Consider the following 20,733-nt stretch of genomic DNA (forward strand, 5'->3'; position numbering starts at 1 on the left):
ATATCATATTATACGTCAATTTTTTTATAAAAAAAACAGAATCTTATAGTATTGTAATTATGTAAGTATAACTTCAAAATATTATTGTCTAAAGGAAATTTTTTGATCAAATTCATAAAATTTTAAACGAATTGAAAAAAAAGAATAATATTTGACGCAAAATTGATAAAAAAAAAAAAAAAAACGGAAACCGCACAGCATGGAAAGAGAGCGAAGGAAAATGCGCGCGGTGATGGAAGCAAACCGTTCTTTATATTTATTTCATTTTCTCTTCTCTTTCAAATCCCATTTTCTTCTACATAAGTCGATGACGAATTGCAGTTTACTATACAAAAAAAGAAGCATTAATCGGTGAATTTTTGATATTATTTTGAAAAAAAATGGGTGATTTAGAGATTCGTTTGAAGGGTTTGATTCAATCAGAGTCAAAATCAAATGGAGTTGGGTGTTTGAGTTTGAGAAGCAGTGTTTTGTGTTTGAATTCGATTGGTTTTGATGGTAACAATGGAGGGTCGCTCTTCGAGGATTCGGCTAGAGAATCCTTCGTCTCTTTAATTTCCATGGAAAATTGTTTTCCTTCCAAGTGTATGTTACGTGCACGGAGGAGTAGCTGGAGAGGAAGGGGACGGTTTTTGTCGGTGACACTTTCAGATTCTAATGAGATTTTGGGAAAGAATGGGGAAGCTGCTGTGGCGGAGAGTGAAGTTAATGTGTGTAAGGAAGTTGAAAAAGTAGAGAAAGGGAAGCTGCATGGTGGAGGTGGAGGTGCATTTAATACTACTAAGCATCTTTGGTCTGGAGCTGTTGCTGCCATGGTATCAAGGTAAAGAGGATTGTTCTTTTTCATTCTTATGCATTCCATAAAATCTTACTCCCTATGTTTCGATTTGTAATGACTTGTATAATATACCAAAATGTCATTTAAATTTTGTGTTGTTAAATATATTGGAATTGATTGGGCAAAGAGTTATTAAATATTGAATGTGTCATTCTTTTCCTAAGTAGATTTAAAAGGGAGTGGTCAAACAAATTGCAATGAAGGGGTAGTATTGTTTTTCTCCCTAGGGTTATGGCAAAGGAGATATCATGCTGGATGTACAGTATGCCCACATTCACGGGGTTAGAATCCTCGCTTGGGAACCAAGTATGGTATGTCAGTGCAGAAGGGTAGAGGCACATGGAGTACAAGCCCCTTTATCAATTGAATTTCGAAACTGGAAATAGTTGATTTCCCCAAAAAAACTGTTGCTCTTATTTGTCAATGGAACAATTTTAAATGTCTTTTTGTGGTAAGGTACAGTTTCAAGGCTCAAAAAAAGCTAGGATCAACTAAACAACCAACTAGACCTCAATCCCAAATTCATTGGGGGTCAGTCTTTTGTATACATCCATTCTCCTCTATACAGAGAAATGTATTTTTAAGTATTCACAAAATTGTGCGCCTTTAGATCACGTCTTTCTTGATTCATAATCAAGACGAAAGGCCGGATTCTTAGGAGTTTGGACCAATAGGTTTCGACTTGCTTTGTTTAACTGATGGCAATTTTGTGTCATTTGAGTTGGAATGACTGATAGCTACTTCCTATGTTTCAATTTGGTTTTCTTAATTTCCTTTTTAGTTTGCTAAAAAAAATCTCATTCCTAATTTGGAAACTTTTTAATTTCAACATGCCACATGGCATGTTTAAGACTAGAACATTAAAGACATTTTTGTACATTATACATATGTTTAAGATTGCGAGATTGAAAGGTCTTTTTAATTTCTTAAAATGCCATGCCAAGTCAAACTAAGACAAATAAATTGAAACAGAGGGAGTAATATTTATACCATGAAATACACACTCAGTAGTTTGCTCTTATATTTTTAGGATATGAAGGCACTTGATTTAAGATGAAATGTCAGATTTTGAAATTTTGAAGTTGTGTGACATGGTTGAGGAATGTTTATGCATAGGTATGAATACTAGTTGAATTTCTTCTTGTTGGGTTATACATTTGGTATGAGAGGCAATGTTACCTTGTGTAGGAGCATTAACTAGTGGTAAACAATAGCAGTGTGAGAAGTGGCTAACAAAATTTGATTTGATAATGGGCTAACCCTTTGTTATACATGAATATGTGGGACCCTTTTCCTTGGTTAATACTGGTGATTTCTCCAGTGCCATGTCTATTTTGCATCAAGAGAAGGATACTTATTCTCTTTTCTAGTTTTACTCTTTTTTTCTTTTCTTTTTTTCCTTTGAGGTAATCATTTTGTGTATGTCAATGGTTCATACAGAAAGTAAGAATCTAACCTGCTTAGAAGCACCAAGTGCCCCATATTAGGAAGGTTTAAATTAAAAGTGTCATCTGTGATTAATCTATTAAGGAGAATAAGATTATCACCTATTTCTAAGTAGAATTCAATCACAGAAGTTGAATTCAAGGGCTGCATCTTCTGATTCTAGTTAGGCATGGTTGTTCTTCCCCGCTGTTGGAAAGGGATCTTTACATGTCCGTGCTTGATCCAGAACAAATTCTATGTATTTTGGGATGAGAATTATCTTTTAAACATATCAAATGCTGCTCGTGAGTTCTGGTTTTTTCCACTGACTAATACACAATATAAAAATCCTAGTATTTCTATGTTGGAGCTTTGTTACTCTTGTAGCATTGAAATGGAACCTTATATGTGATCTGCAATTTCTTCGTTTTTCATTTATTTTATGACCTTAGTCTATGCATTAGTATCTGAACTGCCATTGTTTCAGAACTTTTGTTGCCCCACTGGAGAGACTAAAGCTGGAATATATAGTTCGTGGTGAACAAAAGAATCTTTTTGAGCTCATCAAGACAATTGCAGCTACTCAAGGGATCAAGGGATTTTGGAAGGGGAATTTTGTGAATATTCTACGAACAGCTCCATTTAAGGCTATCCACTTCTACTCTTATGAAAAATACAGAGATCATCTGCTCAAAATAACTGGTAATGAGGAAGCAACTAATATTGAAAGGTTTGTTGCTGGTGCAGCTGCTGGAATTACAGCTACTGTGCTCTGCATACCTATGGACACTGTGAGTGATAGATACTTCAGGGTTTTCTGTTCTGTTTTCTTGATCCCTTGCAGTAGTATGTCTTCTTGGCTAAGTTGGTTACATATCTTTGTATAGTAATGCTTAGTAAAGGGAATGGACGGGTATAAGTGGAAGCTATCAAGTTGACACTACATAGAAAACTTACTTCCGCTGTCCCTGTTATATGTATGCCCCAGGGGTGCAACTAGCTCTTGGATAGCTTAGATTCAAGAATTTGGTTGATTGTTCTACTGCTTTTAACTGTATAAACCCTCTTTAATTTAGCATTAGAACTTCCAAGATAAACAACATTATCAGGAATGCTTAGGTTGACACTTAATTTCTTCAAGCGGCACCATCTGCTTAGATTATGCAAATTTTATCTCCTTTCGGCCTTTCTTACTTTCTTCATGATCATGCTACTTGTATCGTAATTCTAGAAAATTTTGCTAGACGTAGCTTGTTATATGTGTGACTATGTTGAAACGAACCACGTATTGGTTTTGATTGTAGCCTATTCTTGAGTTGAAAATTGTTGACAATTTATGCTTGGAACTTACTTGAGCTCGTTGTTAACATAACGATCTTCTATTATTGTTGATATGATAGTAGTTTAAGCTGCTGAGACAAGGGATATTGGGTTCCTGCTCCACCAGCTGAGCTGTCCCAACTATTCTGAATTTGATGCACTCATTTAGTTAGATGAGTCATGTATATGATATTAAAAGGGAAAAAATAACTAGATTAAATGCTATTTTCCAAGCCCTGGAAAATTTTGCTAGACATAGCTTGTTATATGTGTGACTGTTGAAATGAGCCACGTATTGGTTTTGATTGTTAGCCTATTCTTGAGTTGAATATTGTCGATATTTTATGCTTGGAACTTACCTGAGCTTGTTGTTAACATAACAATCTTCTATTTTTGTTGATATGTTAGTAGTTTAAGCTGCTGAGACGACGAATATTGGTTTCCTGCTCCACCATCTGAGCTGTCCCAACCATTCTGAATTTGATGCACTGATTTAGTTAGACAAGTCATGTCTATGATATTAGGAGGAAAAAAAAACTAGATTAAATGCTATTTTCCAAGCTCAGGAAATTATTCTAGATAGTTGACTTGGGATGACATCAGGGACAATTGAAGTTAAGAAATATGATTTTGATGCTCACTGAAACTTCAGATACATCATTGATTTGGATGAGATATGGTAAGTAATGAAGTTAGATACCTAATTTCAATGCTATGCATGATTGGCTGAATCATTTTCTTATAGTTATTTGTGTGAAGTGCAAAATATGGTTCAGTTCCTGATAGAAATATTAAATCAATTGATTGAATTACTGTACAACATTCTTAAGGAATAGGATAATCCAGTCATTTCATTTTCTGTAAATATTCTTCTACCAGTCTTTTTTTCAAGTCTGTAGTGTACTTTTTTGTTTGTCTTACTGATTCGGGCAGTGTTTTGCTTTTCCTGTTCATATTTACAAAATATTTCAAGCTTTACCATTTTCTTGATGATCATGAAATGTTTCTCATCTTTCTTCCTGGAAAATGTCAATCTTTCAGATTAGGACAGTAATGGTTGCACCTGGGGGAGAAGCCTTGGGTGGCTTAATTGGTACATCCCGGCATATGATTCAGACAGAGGGTTTTTTCTCTCTTTACAAGGGCCTAGTACCCTCTATCATCAGCATGGCACCTTCAGGTGCAGTTTTCTATGGAGTTTATGATATATTAAAATCAGCTTATTTGCACTCACCTGAAGGGAGGAAAAGACTAGAAAATATGAAACAAGGTGAAGACCTGAATGCCCTGGATCAACTGGAGTTGGGCACAGTTAGGACTTTGGTATATGGGGCGATTGCTGGTGCTTGTGCAGAAGCTGCTACATACCCTTTTGAAGTTGTGAGGAGACAGCTTCAATTGCAGGTCCGGGCCACTAAGATGAGTACACTAGCAACTACCCTGAAGATCGTTGAGCAAGGTGGTATCCCTGCGCTCTATACTGGATTGACTCCCAGCTTACTACAGGTACGTTAACGAAGCATTTTTTTTTACTGTAGTTCCCATCATACAGGAAAGGCATTTAGAACTCAGAACTGTCTCTCTGTAACAGCCCTTGAAGATTAATTTGTAAGTACAACTTTTCTGTTGTGGAAAATGAGCATACACACATCGGTCACATCCTGTGATATGATATATCCAGATTCATTGTACCGTTAACTAGGTAGGTAAATTTGTTAAAAGTTAGATAAATTTATCAAGCGACTACCATGCTAGTGTACATTCACTATATTGGGATTTCAACAAACTATGTCGGCTTGCAATACCTCAAGGTCTAATTGCATGATTGCCTGGTAACCAGTTGTTCTGGCTGTCAGGCTCTCTTCCAGGAGGGAAGTTAGGAAAATTGGAACTCGTATCACTTTAGATGTTAATTTTTTTTGCCCGTGGGTTTGGTTTAGTGGTAAGAGCACAACGTGTGACTTGTGAGTTGGGCTGTGTCACAAGTTCAAACCTTGCCACAGACAAAAGTCTAGTGTTTTGGTGGAGAATGGAGAAGAGGGGATGGGGGGTTCATTATCCATAGAGTTTTGAATCGTGTGTCATTGGTTCATGAGAATTTCTTGAATATCAACAAAAACATTGAGCTATTATAAAATTGCCTTTAGATTCTAATGTCCATTCTCTGTTGTCGTTTGTATCAAATTTGTTGCTCAGACTCCAAAAATGTGGACAAACCCATGTCAAATCCTCTAAAATGCACTATTTGGAGGATCCAACACAGTGTAATTTGAATAGTCCGAGAAACATAGAATACGTGTGTCTACTATCTGTCTGATTCTTTACATCTGGTAACACTGTGCATACAACTTTGCGGCCTAGCTTCTTTACCCTCTTTTATTGCACAAGCCTCTTTGTTCTGTTATTTGACTCACTAATAAGATATGGAACTCGGTATTGGCATGTCCTCTTTTAAATTTGTATTTTTCAGGTTTTACCATCAGCTGCAATAAGCTATTTCGTGTACGAATTTATGAAGATAGTTTTGGAAGTGGAATAAACATGAGATTGGGGTTCCTCAAGGTCATTCCTGGTGAGACATTTACCCTGACAGTTGTATGCAATTTTACCCATAGGGAGAAATTTGTGGTCCTGTTTCACGATTCTCTGAACAAGGGTAGGTGATAATACATGTTATATAGGAGAAGTTGTAGAGAATGTTTCCTAGTTCTGGAGCTCTCCCTTTAGTACAGAGCTTTTTCACCTAGATGAAGAGAGTGTTTGGTACGAAGGAAAACATTTTCGAATTTTCTCATGTTTGGTTGGGGCAAAAGTTTTGGAAAATGTTTTTCAAATTAACTCATTTTTCTCAAAATTAAGGAAAATGACTTCCCTTCAAAAATTAAGAAGAACATTTTTCAAAGCTCTTCTCCAATTTCAAATTATTTTATTTTTTTTTAAAAAAAACATCAAATTTTAAAAAAATATATTTTCAATTTCATAAATTATTTTTTACTCTAGTAAAAATAAAAAATGTTCCTCAAAAACATTTTTCATTCATAATTTAAACACTAAAAATCATTTTCGAAAAATATTTTCTACTCACCAACCAAACATGAGAAAGTAAGTCCAAAATCTACTTGTTTTTCAGAAAAACATTTTCTAGGAAAACATTTTTCATAGAAAACTTTTTCCTTCATACCAAACACACCCGAAATGATTGTTAGCTTCTATAGCTTTGCTGATTAGAAGTATCTGTAGTCTGTACATGTTATGGAAAATGTCTTCCTTTCTTTTATTTTCTCTTTGATTTTTTTACTGGCTTACTTTCGTTGCAAACACCACTTTTCACCCTTCTTCATGTGCACGCCCTAAATTGATACTTTCCGTGCAAAAAGGGGATATGCACTTGAAATGGATGTCCGAGTTAAAGATATATATCATGAGCGATACGGAAATAGATAGAGTAAAATTTGATACGATGTACAAAAATAATGCTAAGTAATGCCTGTATTAATTATACATATATTAAATCCCTTCGCATTAGAGATACCTAAAAATTCACAATAGTGTGCAATGCCAAACAAGGTACTATTAATATACAAAGTAATGCATGCATTATTCTAATACACTCTACCAGACGATCCTTTACAGAATAACAATACTAATGGACCTAGCTTGGAAGACACAGAAGCAAATTAAGAGTTGGAATGCCCCGGAGGCTCCGGGACATTCGACTCTCTGCTTTAGAAGAGGACTATTTCTGCGAAAAATAAAGATTGAATAACCAGTCATTTTAGTGAAATTCCAGGTGTTCTTAAAAGCTCTTGCAGAAAGAAAAAGGAAAAAGAAAAGGACTCTTGAAAGAGTTTTTAACCAAAATAATCCTTGGCAGAGATGACCTGGTTTGAGCTTCAAAAGAAAATACCGTAAATGCTACAAAACTATCAATATAAAACGAAAAGAAAACATCAAACATACCATAATCTTACTACCTTTAAATCTCAAATTCTTGTCAATCTGCACAATGGATTTTTGATTTTCACATTTACAAACTAGTTAGTGCAGCCTATGTATACAACAACTCTAACAGCCATGTATAACAAATACTAATCCACAAATGGTATATTATTAACACAGAACTCAAGGTGCTGTAGGCATAAAAGTATCATCATCCAATAAATCACCAAGATCGATCAAATCATCATTGAAATCAACTGCTTCCGCTGAGTTGTAGCTGGCTGCAGTACTCTGCAACACAAAATGAGACATGACCACATGTGAATATGGTGTCTTGTTATGTGGTTCCTTTCAAAATCCCCACGTTCAAGAAACAGAGCCAGAGATACAACTACTAATAGCAAAACTTTACACTGAAAGAAACTTGAGGTACTGAACAAGTGTATCAAACTCACCCAGTGAAACGCCAATTCTAAAAGGTAAACCCATGTGAAGGTTGACGGTGCTGGATGATAAATTAGAATTGGTTGATGGGAAATCATGAAACATCTACAAAACCATGACCCCATCAAGGGTATGACCATGCTTGTCGTTTTAAGAAGCAACAGTCCACGAAAATTTAAAGCTTCTCTCATTCAAGGTGAGCAGATAATGAAAATCAGGACTAGTTGATTTAATATTGTTACTGAGTTTTGCTTATGATTGGATGCTAAGACAAAAATCAGCAAAATACATTATTTATGAGGTATGAACGAATTTTTCACTTCTGCATTATGGACCAAATAGTTTTAAAAGAAGAAAGTGCAAATTTTCATTATTGCTGAAAAGCTCTAAAACTAGCTTCTAAGAATAGAGGACAAGCTGGGAAGGGGGAAAAAAGATTGTACATATATAGCTAGTCTCTTTATCAAAAGCACCAAATTATGATTTATTATATTATTTTTGGAATAAAGAACCATTGCACCAAATGATAAAATGCATTTACAGGATCAACATATATAAGTTCATTTAGCATCAGAAATCGAACAATGCTTACATTGGGTTCTTGCATGTCGGACACAACATTCAGCAGCCTCCTATACTGGTCCCTAGCCTCCGGGTATTGAACCATCGACTTTACCCTTTCCAGAGCCTTCTGCAACCTTTCTTCAGTTTGCTTTCTGCCTTCTTTTAAGAAATCATAGTCATCCTCCTGCACTGGTTGATCTTGCATGTTGCTTCCTTCAGTAGGTGCTTCTGGTTTAAATCCACGCAATCCACTTCCTTTCCGCCTCCATCGCAAAATTACCTTCTCTAAGATCCCCACAGACCATATTATGTTTTTGTATTTGTTCCTTACCTGGTGTCCTCTCACATGAGCCTTTAAGAAACAAAAAAAAAAGGGAAAATGAAGAATGGCTAAGAAACTGAAAAAATAAGGTTGAGTTGACTAATTATTTAGCAAAAAGATGGATTATGCATGCATAAGGCCAAAAATAACTTTAACTTTATCAAAAAAAAAAAAAAAAAGGCCAAAAGCACATACAATACCTGAATTTTAATAATTCGTTGGCGGATTAGAAGAAAATCTCTTCTTCCCTTCCAACTGCGAAATTTATTTTGTATACGGACAGCAGCAGCGTGAGGCTCATCATGCTGTCCAGCCCTATTTGTCTTCATGGCGAGAAGTGAGAGAGCACGCTCATCTGATAGTCCAAATTCACTGCCACCGTATTCTTTTAGCTGCTTCCTCTGGAATGACTGCACCCTGAAGACCTGATGAATACGAGCAGCTGCTTGAGTAGCATTACGAACAGCTGCAAGAGAATCCTTCAATGAGACTCCATGTGACCAGTCACCATCCCAAGCTGGTGTAGCAGTCCTTTCAGAAACCGTTTGAACAGCTTCCCCAAAAGCTTGTTCATTCTCACCCTGCTTCTTTTCCTTCAACTCAAGAGAAAAAAGGTGGGAGCTCAAGGAAGACTCTGCTAAGTAACCAGCAATTCCTTTATGTCCATTGCTGGAAGCTAGATCAGCAGGTGTTCTGCCTGAAGGATGTTTAGGAGTAGGATCTGTCAATGCTCCAGTAGCTGCACCTAAGGAGATAAGGAAACCCACTGTCCGCTCTCTGATGTTGCAAATTTCGAGAATACATCAAACGGGCGAAAAGGAAAAGAAAGAAAAATGGAGCTAATCAGTAAACAAGTCATAGTTGATGAAAGCCATTTCATCAACACCCTATTTATCAAAAATACTTCACAACACAACTAAAATTCCAAGAGCACCCAGTATTCAACTACTTTCAAGTTTCTAATATGCTTGTGTGAATTAAATTGGAGAAAGACACCACAAAAAGAGATGAAAAATAAAATTAGAAATTGAATCCGAAAAATGTTGCATGATAAAGACAGGCAAAATCTAACATAATACCTTCCATATGATGCTGCCCAATGGAGTGCAGTCCATCCATTCACATCTCGGAAATTGACGCTTACGCCTGCAGCTATAGTAGGTGGTACAGCCCAGTCATAACCAAGAGCAGCTGCAAAATGTAGAACTCCTTGACCACCTTCATCCAGTATGTTAGGGCCTTTCCCACCCTCAGCAACCTTTTGAAGGAGCCAAACATGCAACTTCTCTTTTAGAAGCTTTTGTAGGAGCTGGTCTTTTACTTTCTCTGCCATAAAGTTGTTCTCATTAGTAAGGTGCAACATTTCCTCCCACTCATTGTCATCGTCTCTTAGCAATGAGTTAATTTTACTGGATATATAGGAAACATTGTCCTCACTGATAGGTGGAGAAGTTTGGGAAACAAAGGATTCCAGAGATAATAATTTTCCGAATCTCATATGAAGAAGACTTTCACTGGAGCTGCAACTATTTGGATTTGCAACAACATCTTGGCCTTCAGTGACCCGAAATTCAAATTCTCTCACCTCACTACATGCCAACCTATTGGAGCATGTTATGTAGAATGGAACTCTTCCAGCCTTTTGAACCGGAGTATGGCAGCGAAGAACACCATCAGCTATTACTTCTGCGGGAACTTCCAACTCACCAAACATGCATGCCCAACTACAGTTCTCCACTTCTTGCTGGGACTTCAAAAACCTTCCAGTGATGAGGACCTGTTAATGAAAAAACCATAGAGTTGTTACCCATACATCAATAAGACATCAAATTAATCTAGAGTAAAGTTGTACATCATCAATAGAAAAAGAGTGAGACATTAAAATGTTTAATCAGAACTCTGGTTCACAAGGTAGAATGTCCAGGAAAGACATAAAATGTTCACCTTAATTTCTGACCCAGAAAATGCCCAGTTTGGTGAGAAATCAATAATGCTAAAGATTTGATCCTGCGCGAGTGAAGGACTTAGCACATAGGTGTCTAACTGCACTTGGGAAGCAATTGTGGAATTACCGACTCCATCTTCATCTCCAACATTATCCCAGTAGGAACTAGAATTGGATTGCATATGCGACTCACTTACATCTCCAAGTTCCTTGCTTATCCACCGGTCAAAGCTATCAAGCTTCTTCAAACCTTCTCTTTTCAAGACGCCATCTAACAAAGGTTGTTTTAAAGCTGAATAATCGGTTTTGACCCCTAAGCTTAGATTGTGATCTAAATCAGCATTTAGAGAGCCTCCAATATTTGCATCTGATAGCTGTGATTGAAGTTCATTCTGGATTGGGTGTTTATCTTGCTGCGCAGGAAGTAGCTGAGAAGCCTCCAAGGAATTGTGATGTTCTACACCATATACACCACTAGACCCAATGGTCTGACCAGATGTCAAATCTGGATTCAACTTCTGATCCATGGACCACTTGGATATAAATGAGGAATCAACTTCAGAAGTCTGCATCTCAAAGTTGGCAACTTCAGTTAATAAGAAAAAATGTATCAACATCATTGCACTTAGTCTTACATGCAAACAGGTAATAAATGTCCAGTTGATTTTAAATATCAGTCATCACTAAGTTATTGTGGAGCTAGTTCAATCGAATATCAATGCTTATACTAAAAACAATTTCATCAAACAACTCGGGCATTCTCAAAGCACTTACGAGAAAAAAGATGAAGTGGCAAAAAAGCTTTCAGACAGCAAGTGCTTAGTTTGCCTTTTGCATGAACAAATCAACATTTTCAAGAACAAGTAGAGCTTAATAAATACTTCCCTCACTAACTTGCACAAAAATTCCTTTTTACACTCCTTTTCTTTGTGGACAACTTATCAAACACTTTAATTTTGTGAGATCCATGTCTAAAACCTCCTTGAACAGCCTATGGGTGATGTTATGGTGAAGGCGCCAAACGTAAAAGAAGCTATGAGGATGAAAAGATGGGAATTTTTATAAGCTTCGTTAAGCAAAGAGAAGATGGATTGGCATGATTGTCAAGGACTAACAGTGGGGACTTGTAATTCTGGTTATGTGGGAAAAGTAGGGAGTTGGGAGTTATGGTAGTGAGCCCTCTTTTGGGGAAAAGGAAGGGCTTTAACAGAAAAAAATGCAATTCGACGTCTCACTGTCTGTATTTGCTAATTTCATGGCCAAACAAGTATTAACAAATCCCAAGATAATATTTATGCCCAACAGGCACTTGGACTTCTATATGACTGCTAGAAGGCTTTTTCTCTGAATTCCGTCAAAGAAACAAGGCACAAAGATAATAAGTGGACAATGCTCCTATTCCTCCTGCCTGCCTTTTCAGTCCTATACTAAGAGCCTGTTTGTTGGCTTTTGGCTTTTGACTTATAAGCCATAAGTTAGAATTTGTAACTTTTGGCTTATTTTTAACAGGTTAGCTTAAACTAAGTGTTTATAAGCATTTTTTAAAAATTACTCAAATACTCCAAAGTGCTTAAAAGTTTTTTGGCTTAAAAGCACTTAAATTAAGCCAATTCAAACAGGCTCCGAGTCATGGATTTAAATTTCCTCAGCATCTGGTGAAATACCACTAACCATGTTTCCAAAAACAGTATTTATGGACGACAGACTACATGAAAATTGAACGGAAAGATTTGGAATACATGCGTAGGGGCTAATAAACTGAGCCTCTTCTCCTCTCCCTCAAGTATATAACTCTGTGATGTGCATGAAATGGACATTGCAAAATAATGATGCACAAGATGAACTTCTTTAGTGTTACTTACCTGCCAGTTCCCCAGGCCATCAATGTGGTTCTCATGTTCCTGCCTCGTGAAGTCATTTGAGCATATTTGTCCCATTGTAGTGTTTCCTTGTTCATGCATCATATTATTTGCACTTGATTGGCCAGAAGGCTGAAAATGGAGAGATTGATATGCAGCGGGATTATTAACTGAAATGGTCCCCCATGATGCGAAGTCGAGGTTCCTACTGGGTACATAGGTATTTGCTGTGCTTGTGTTTCCATTTCCTGGTGGGATTGAGGAGAAACTCGTACCAGAACTTCCTGCAAACTGTACTTGATCATCTGTTGAATAAACAAACAAGGTTTGCACATGTGTAACGTAACGTTGATAGAAGCACTGAACCGTTTGGATAGCATTTTAAAAGAGGCGAAAAAGGGCTAAAGTGCAACTGATAGTACAAGAACAAGAATCAATTACTTGAGAAGGGAATCGGATGATAAGGTACAGCAAGTCCATCTCCAGCACTTGGCTGAGCATCAAGGAATGAGTGAAATCCAGAAGTTGGATGTTGATTGTACACTGGTGAGTTTGTGTTACCAAACAAAAATTAAAAAATATTTTAACTAAAAATAAAAAGGAAATCTCAATTGATACATTACAAGTCCAAAATGCCTTCCAATGTACCAGAGCAGTTTATTTTAATATTGGACCCAGAAAAAGTTGATTAAAGATATACCTGATTCGGCATCCTCATATTCTGAGGCCTGCGCACTGCTGAAGCTAGTTGTGTCAGTGACTTGTGAGTTCACTTGGTAATCATTTGGATAAAATTTTGCAGACGCGGAACTGTCCACCTCAGAGCTGTGTACATCTTCATCAGTTTCTTGCAAATCAGGAGTAACTTGTTGAGGTTCTCTGATACGGCTAAAATTTGTCCTGTTACCCTACAGAAGGAAAACAACATGCCAATCAAATCTATACACAAAAATAAGGAAATTTATTTTAATAATGAAATCAGTTCAAGGATTTGAGCCAGATTATGTGGAGAGAGAAGCATAGATCACACTTAAGTTCTATAATTTTCAGTTAGACATTAGCTATTTTAGTTTGTCAGATTGTAGGCTTGACTAGGACTTCTAGTCCTAATTTAATAATTAGATCTTATTTTTGCATTATTCTTTAGTACATTCATTCTGTAAAAACTTTATTTTTGAAAAAATTATAACATGAAATCCTAGGTACTCTGCCAAGTATATTTACTACAGAAAAATGAAATCAGTTTCACTTTCTTAAGATGCAATGCTGGAATATTCTTGAACAAAGGCTAGGAACTTCTGAACACGTTTAAATTACAAGCAGTACACAGCTTTGATGTTAAGATACCATACTAGCATCATGAATTGAGAGCCTGTTGTCCTCCAACCTACCATACAAATTGCCTGTACATAACTAGGCCTCCTTACAATGCAAATCTGCAATTTTATACCTACTCTTTATTCCATTTAAAACTGTGCCCATAAATCATATCATGCGAATTTCTTCTATACAATGTTGCCTTGAGAAACTGCGGGAAGGAAAGATACCCGCTTCTCAGCTGTAAGTTGACTGTTACAAGTTACGACTGACACTAAAGGAAAAAACAAAAAGGTCAAAGAAAAGAAGCAATATCAGAAAGAATTAGAGGATGGCAAGAATATACCTTTACTTCCCGGTAGTGAACAAGAACAATATGTGACATTTCCCTGAATAAGTGTTTGGAAAAGTGAACAGAATTAGCATGCTAAGCAATGGTTAGAAGTAGGTCTTGAAGAAGGTAAAGATGATTAGATATTAAAGTGAGTGATGCGCCAACCAAAACAAACTTTTTCGCATGCTGGGTTAACAGAACCAACAGTGAGACACTTACTGTATTGTGAACTCCAAAGTAACATTCCATAGGGAGTGAAACATAAATACACAATTAGAAAAGGAACAATGAGAGGAGAAGTGTGTGCGTGCTCCGCACAACAGTAAACTTAATTGCAGATTCTTTAGGACAATCTTAACTTTACCTCTTCAAATCTTAACTTAGTCCATGCTATTCTAGATTTAAAACAATATGCTGTGCCTTTAACTTACAGGGGTATTATTATCTAAAGATGCAATATTGCTATGTTTCTGGGACCCTTCAAAAATGTCTTGGATACTCCAAAAGTAGTGCATTTTTGGAGAATCCGACACTGGTATGGCAACATTTTTGGAGAGTTCGAGCAAACATGCAATTAGAACAAGCAAAAAACTTCTGATCACCACCCCCTCATTAACAAAAAATATATTCATGTGTTTGATATAAGAAAAAAACTTGGACTTGTACATGAAGGAGCTTGTGAAAGATATATAATGTATAAATAAATGTATCCTTCTCTAACGATTCAAAAGTTTCAAATAAGGAGTACATGTTATTCAACAACAATAATATTATTTGTTTTAGACGCAAAGAGTGCACAAGATGCCCTTCAATAGACTAGTCGATCCTGCGTCAACCTTTCAAGGGAATAATGACCCGTCAGCATTATAGAGCATCTAATTATCTTGATCATGAAGAATATGAGAAGCAAAAAGGTAAGCCAAATATCATACAGAAGTAAAACTTATCAAGCATGACAACAAATAATTTTACAGTGCCAGAATATAGCACTCTTATTAGTATGAAAATGTCCAACCTAACATGCAATTAGTATGAAAATGTCCACTAAAGATGTCTACTTGATCGTAATTCTTCAGAAACCTATATCAACAGTCTGAATTGACTTTTTGCTCCTATGTTGGAGCGAAACACCTATAATAAGAAATCTGAGTGCTCAAAACAATAATATACTCTTTTAACTTACTCTTCAAGCATCCAATAGCTGCGTCTTTGGAAATTTTCATTCTCTTCTCCATGGGCATAGTAGCAGTGTAACACATCAATGCTTCCAGCCTGCAAGAATATTAAGTTCTGATCAGCACCCTGATACAAGAACAAAGGTCTCCAAAGAATAAGTGGTACTGTACCACTATTCTGCCCATGGTAACTTATATTTCCTCTATTTTTTTAATGCACTAATAAAGCATATTTCTACTAGCTTCAGTATTCCTTTGTAATGGCAGTTGTTGGTACCTGCCACTCAGAGATGCTATCAAGGTAGCAAAGTTAGTCAAGTTCTCTAGCCTAGTTTAGATAAGGCATCATTATCGCCCCACGTCACCTGGTTACGACATAAAAGCTTATCCAATTTCTAAAATAGTGGATTCTATAACAGCATTCTGCCTTTTTTAAGGCATTGTACTCGTGGAACACTGAAATTGAGTACAACAACAATTATGCCTCAATCCCAAACCAACATCGAAATCAAGGACATATAAATTTAATAGGCTTCTACACAATCATAAGATCCTCATCAGCTTTACCTTGAGCCTCTCATGAGCCTCCTTCACAGTCTTTCCATCTCTTTTCTTTCTCCAACTATGGCCATCTTTGCGGAAATACCGTAAAACCTTCCGATCAAAAAGGAACAATGAACCACCTGAAGAAAGGGCCATACAAGCCAATTAAATTAAATAGAGCTTGAGTTTCAAGAAGAGTTGGATGTCCTTGAAAGCTCTCCTCACTACAAACAAATATAATGAAGAAAGTAAAGGGTACACAGAACATAATGTTGATTGCACAAGACGACGGTACTTAGACCTATGTGAAACAAAACTAATAAAGTATATGTTCTCATAAGGGAGACAACTAATAATTGTTAAGCCAAGGCCACGAGAGTTATATTGACAGGGAAACAAAAATAAGAATATATTTCTGAAAAAACTATACATGGAGGTGGAATGGCGTTGAGTATAGGCCTGATGGAAGAGGAACATGTCCTTTTTTCCCAATGGTGGTCTCAAGAAAATAAATTAGATAAAACAAGCAGTAAATGATCTAGGCAGAGGGCTAAGAAGAGGGCAACACAAAAGTGAAATAAAATTTACAGCACATACAATAACTATACATTGAAAGCTAGTCAATTGAGCTAAAAAAAGATGTCAATAATTATTATAAAAATACTTTTAACAAATAGCCTCCATCTGATAGGAGGAAGGAGGGAAAGAGAACTAGAGGAGCTTTACTGGTTGACAAAAAGTAGTGAATTGAGTGATCGAAAGGGAAAAAGTAACAGCATCATCAGACCAAATTGAAATTAGGATAAGACTAGCAATAAAAACTTTTCCACTGTTTTGGGGTATATGGTACAGCGCACTCCTCCAAAAGATAAGAAGAATTTGGCCCACTTTCACAAGCAGAACTGCAGAAGGGTATGAAACGTACAGAAAAGCCGAGCATGTCTCCTCAGGCATGCACACAGACATGCATATGTTACATAAGTGCATTTATCCTGACACATACACATTGGTTTAAATAGCATATGTACGAATATCTGCATATAGTAGACTGAAAAATTCACTATCAAGGAAGCACATGTAGAAGCAAAATAACCTATTTCAATTACCACATCCACATTTAACAAAAGAAAAAAAAAAGGAATCAGCTAGATGATCATACTTGGAGGCCTGTTTGGTGGCTCTGGAGCAATTCGAAACTTCTGGTAATTTTTAAGAATTTCACAAATTTCAGCTGGGCGTAGCCATCGATGCTGCGCTTCCAAAAGTATCTGCTCAATATCTGCATTCAACAACAAACATGCACCAACACCAATCAATCCTCCAGCTACAGTAGACACTAAAACTATAGTAAACATGCTCAACTAAAACCCATTATACATCTAATTCCCTAATCAATTTCTGATATCTTCACTGTTTTGAAAGTAACAAAATCAATACAAGTCCAAAGTTTAAGTCTTTTCACCAAAATGCTTCAAAGGGTATGCTTCTCTGATTCCTATTAACCAAAGCCCTAACAGAACTCAAGAAATGAACACCAGTAAAATCGATAGCGCAATTAAATGTATCCCAATAAAAGAAGTTACCTAATTGAGCATTCAGACCATAACGCCTACTGTCTGCCATGAACCCAGCTCCAAAACCATACAAAAAGAACTAACCGAGCTCCGATCTAAAACACTAGTTGAGCTTCCAGTTAAAAATTGAACTTGGGGTTGGTAAATTAATCAAAAAGGTTTAGGATTAATGAAAGAAAAAGATTCTGAAAACCGGATTTGGTCAAAACAAGTTCAAGATTTTGGCAAGAAAAAGGGGGAAAACGAGGGCAACAGAGAGAGAGAGAGAGTAAAGTGTATATGGGTTAAGGAGCGGTAGAAAAAAAGAGGAAAAGGAAGCAACGAAGAAAGGTCGTTATAGGAAGTGGGAAGGGTATTGGTATTGAAGCAAAAAGGAGCCGCCGAAATGGAATACAGTTTTGAGTTCAGACACTCATACATACAAAACAATATAACTGCTGTCAATAAATTTGATAAATTAAAAAACAATAAAATATTTTTTATGTATTATATTTTTAATTAATTTCTTTAAAAAGAAGTAAAATTGAAAATTTTATGTTTTTAACTTTCACTTCAGTATTAATAGAAATAAAATAGTAAATTCATTAATATTTATTATTTTATTTTTTTTAACAAATCACAATTTAAAAATAAACAAATAATTAGAGATAGAAGAAATATAAAAAAGATTAAAACCAATATAAATTATTATTTTTATATTTAAATTTTTAAAAGTATGAATTTTATATTTGTAGGGTATGTAACCCTCTTTCTTTTTTTCTTTTTCTTTTTGTGAAGAATATTGTTACATGTTTGTATGGATAAAACATTTCACTCTAATAAAAAATAAATAAATTATTAATATTAGTTGAAAGTTAAATATTAGAATATTTTTGTCTAAGAAGGATGGTTTAGATGTGTATTAACACTTCAATTTATATTTTTAGAACACTAAAAACTACTAACAATTTAACAATTGGTTTCAGATCTGAATTTTGAGTATTAAAAAATAATCTTGATAATGTGTGCCTCCAGATATGAAATCTTAAGTGACGTAAATTTAAATTATCAAACTCTAATATAAATATCGAGCACCAAAATAAACATAAAAAAACACCATATTTATACTTCCCTTGCTTTTTAATATGTTTGTTGATTTAAATTTGAATGAAATTAAAAAAAATTATGTTAAATTTTATGATCTTAAATTAAAAAATATTAATTATTATTATAATTTTAATTTGATTGCAGACAAAATTAAGGTTAAAAAGTTACAAAATGAGATAAATATTAATTTTAGAATGAATTAGAAAAATATATATTTCAATAGAGGTAATATCTATTTCTGATTAGCTACTTGCTTCATGCAGGGGAATCTAGTGGAGGTGTATAACTTGATCTACAAAAGTACTAATCTTTCACGTTCTGGTCATTTCACGCGACTGAATTTATAATTAATATTTAAAAAAGGAAAAAGGTACGAAAATATCATTAATTTATGTGAAAAGAATAAAACATTATCGGTTTATAGTTTGGCTCAAAAACAGTGTCTTTACGATCAATGCTTTAGCTCAAAATGTTCTTGTAGACAATACTTTGATCCATAAATGTCCTTATAACTATTAAATGGGTCAAAAATGTTACATTCCGAATATATTCTTGTTCCTTTCTTTTAAAATTACTTTAATAAATAAAAATATAACACTATTTTGTTCTTCTTAATCTTACTTTATCAATTAAAATATAAATAACTTCATGTATCCTTTCGATAAATTATACATATCATATATATAAGATCATAGTATATTCATCATTAATTTATATTTATATAATGATAGTAAATAAAATAAAATATTTCTTATTTTATTTTCTGAATTAAAGTAAGATAAACATTTGCTAATTTTAAAAAAATTATTAGAAAAAAAAACGTCAAAAAGAAAATAAAAATATATTTATTTGAAAATTATGTATTTTTGACCTATTAAACAACATTAAGGGCATTTTTTGGACCAAATTATTGATGATAATAGCATTTTTGGATCAAACTTCAAATGGAGTACTTTTTTGTCCTTTTGGAGCATTTTTGTTTCTTTAGCATAGTTTAGATATTTTTAACTATTTTCCCTTTAAAAATAATTAACATAGTACTAAATTAAGTAGTTTAATTTACATTTTGAGAAAAGACATAATATCACCATTGAAGTTGTTTCGAATTTTTAAAAATACACTTTAACTTTGAAAACGTCCTGTTACCCCAAAAAAGTATCAAATATTTTTATAAAAGGACCATTTTAACCCATTTTCTCATTATGTTTGAGAACATGCATATGATGCGCGTGAAGATCTCTTTTTAATGTCAAAATCCAATTAAAAACTGCCACGTCTAAGTTATTTTCTTTATTAATTATTTATTTCATTCCAATCCATCTTCTTTCCTAACAAAAGAGTCAAGTACTCTATGTTAGCATTGATGAAATCAACTCAATAAGATATAAATTAGTTTTAATTTCAATCCAAAAAGCTAGTTTGAAGTTCTCCGAGGTTTCATTTCTTCGTAATTTCATTTATTTTTGAGAAGTAATAGGACATTAGTATAGACTAAGTGGTCTCTGAAATTTCGGGCATAGGTTGATGGGGTACTTGTACATTTTTCCATGATATTAAAAAATTAAATTATAATCAATAGTTGAACGCCAAGTATTTAAAAAAAATCTAAATAGTGAAATTTAAAATCATTAAATAAGTGGTCAATATTGAACCTAAAGGAGGATGAGAAGGGTATTTTAGAGCCAATGGGTGGATAAGAAGGACATTTTGAAGCCAACAGGTGGATGGAGGATAGTTTTGTACCATTTCCAATACTTTGAGAATATTTTAGGCTTTTTCCGTTAAAATAATTTACACCATGTATAGTTGTTTGCTCTTGACATTTTTATGGAGAACTCAATTTTGCGTACGTAGTCCTTAACTAATAAAAGATAATTATTTCATGTGAATAGCTACTTATACTAGAAATTATAACTATAATGGGAGGAGAGTAGAACAATTTTTCAATCGTGATAGGATTAAACTAGGGAGTAGTTTTTGACCCATGGTGGATGAACTGACATAATATATCTAATAGGAGGTGTTATAGTTTTTTCTGCATGCAGGTG

The 20,733-nt window shown here is 34.8% G+C and overlaps 2 protein-coding genes across 4 annotated transcripts; one reads left to right on the forward strand and one right to left on the reverse strand.

Annotated features, from left to right (window-relative positions):
* Positions 1–240: 240 nt before the first annotated feature.
* LOC101258360 (probable mitochondrial adenine nucleotide transporter BTL3) lies at positions 241–6,860 on the forward strand. Of its 2 annotated transcripts, none has more exons than XM_004237340.5 (4): positions 241–823; positions 2,751–3,054; positions 4,625–5,089; positions 6,054–6,860. In XM_004237340.5, exons 1-4 carry the CDS (start codon positions 381–383, stop codon positions 6,120–6,122), a joined length of 1,281 nt encoding a protein of 426 aa, XP_004237388.1. In that variant the 5' UTR covers positions 241–380; the 3' UTR covers positions 6,123–6,860. The 2 variants fall into 2 exon arrangements, with proteins under 2 accessions (XP_004237388.1, XP_069153325.1); XM_069297224.1 differs by lacking the exon at positions 6,054–6,860 and adding an exon at positions 5,122–5,321 and having other exon boundaries at positions 4,625–5,042.
* A 680-nt stretch (positions 6,861–7,540) lies between these two features.
* ER66 (protein) lies at positions 7,541–17,991 on the reverse strand. Of its 2 annotated transcripts, none has more exons than XM_010321382.4 (13): positions 17,609–17,991; positions 17,185–17,304; positions 16,050–16,165; positions 15,491–15,579; positions 14,320–14,362; positions 13,357–13,564; positions 13,098–13,199; positions 12,660–12,940; positions 10,797–11,363; positions 9,932–10,629; positions 9,053–9,629; positions 8,559–8,882; positions 7,541–7,813 (listed from the first exon to the last, which is right to left on the reverse strand). In XM_010321382.4, the coding sequence occupies exons 1-13, from the start codon at positions 17,646–17,648 to the stop codon at positions 7,706–7,708; spliced, it is 3,273 nt and encodes a 1,090-aa protein (XP_010319684.1). In that variant the 5' UTR covers positions 17,649–17,991; the 3' UTR covers positions 7,541–7,705. The 2 variants fall into 2 exon arrangements, with proteins under 2 accessions (XP_010319684.1, NP_001266168.2); NM_001279239.2 differs by having other exon boundaries at positions 7,542–7,813; positions 12,660–12,961; positions 17,609–17,914.
* Between the last annotated feature and the right edge of the window lie 2,742 nt (positions 17,992–20,733).

This window comes from Solanum lycopersicum, chromosome 4 (genome assembly GCF_036512215.1).
Source record: "Solanum lycopersicum chromosome 4, SLM_r2.1".
Lineage (NCBI taxonomy): Eukaryota > Viridiplantae > Streptophyta > Magnoliopsida > Solanales > Solanaceae > Solanum > Solanum lycopersicum.

Bases quoted from the DNA above. Each gene is read 5' to 3' on its own strand.
- LOC101258360 (XM_004237340.5), top strand. From the start codon at position 381: ATGGGTGATTTAGAGATTCGTTTGAAGGGTTTGATTCAATCAGAGTCA. The intron at 824-2,750 runs GTAAAGAGGATT...CCATTGTTTCAG, and splicing joins GTTGCTGCCATGGTATCAAG to AACTTTTGTTGCCCCACTGG. The intron at 5,090-6,053 runs GTACGTTAACGA...TGTATTTTTCAG, and splicing joins TGACTCCCAGCTTACTACAG to GTTTTACCATCAGCTGCAAT.
- ER66 (NM_001279239.2), bottom strand. From the start codon at position 17,648: ATGGCAGACAGTAGGCGTTATGGTCTGAATGCTCAATTAG. The intron at 12,962-13,097 runs GTAATTGATTCT...TTTATTCAACAG, and splicing joins TCATCCGATTCCCTTCTCAA to ATGATCAAGTACAGTTTGCA. The intron at 7,814-8,558 runs GTAAGCATTGTT...TTTGTGTTGCAG, and splicing joins CCGACATGCAAGAACCCAAT to AGTACTGCAGCCAGCTACAA.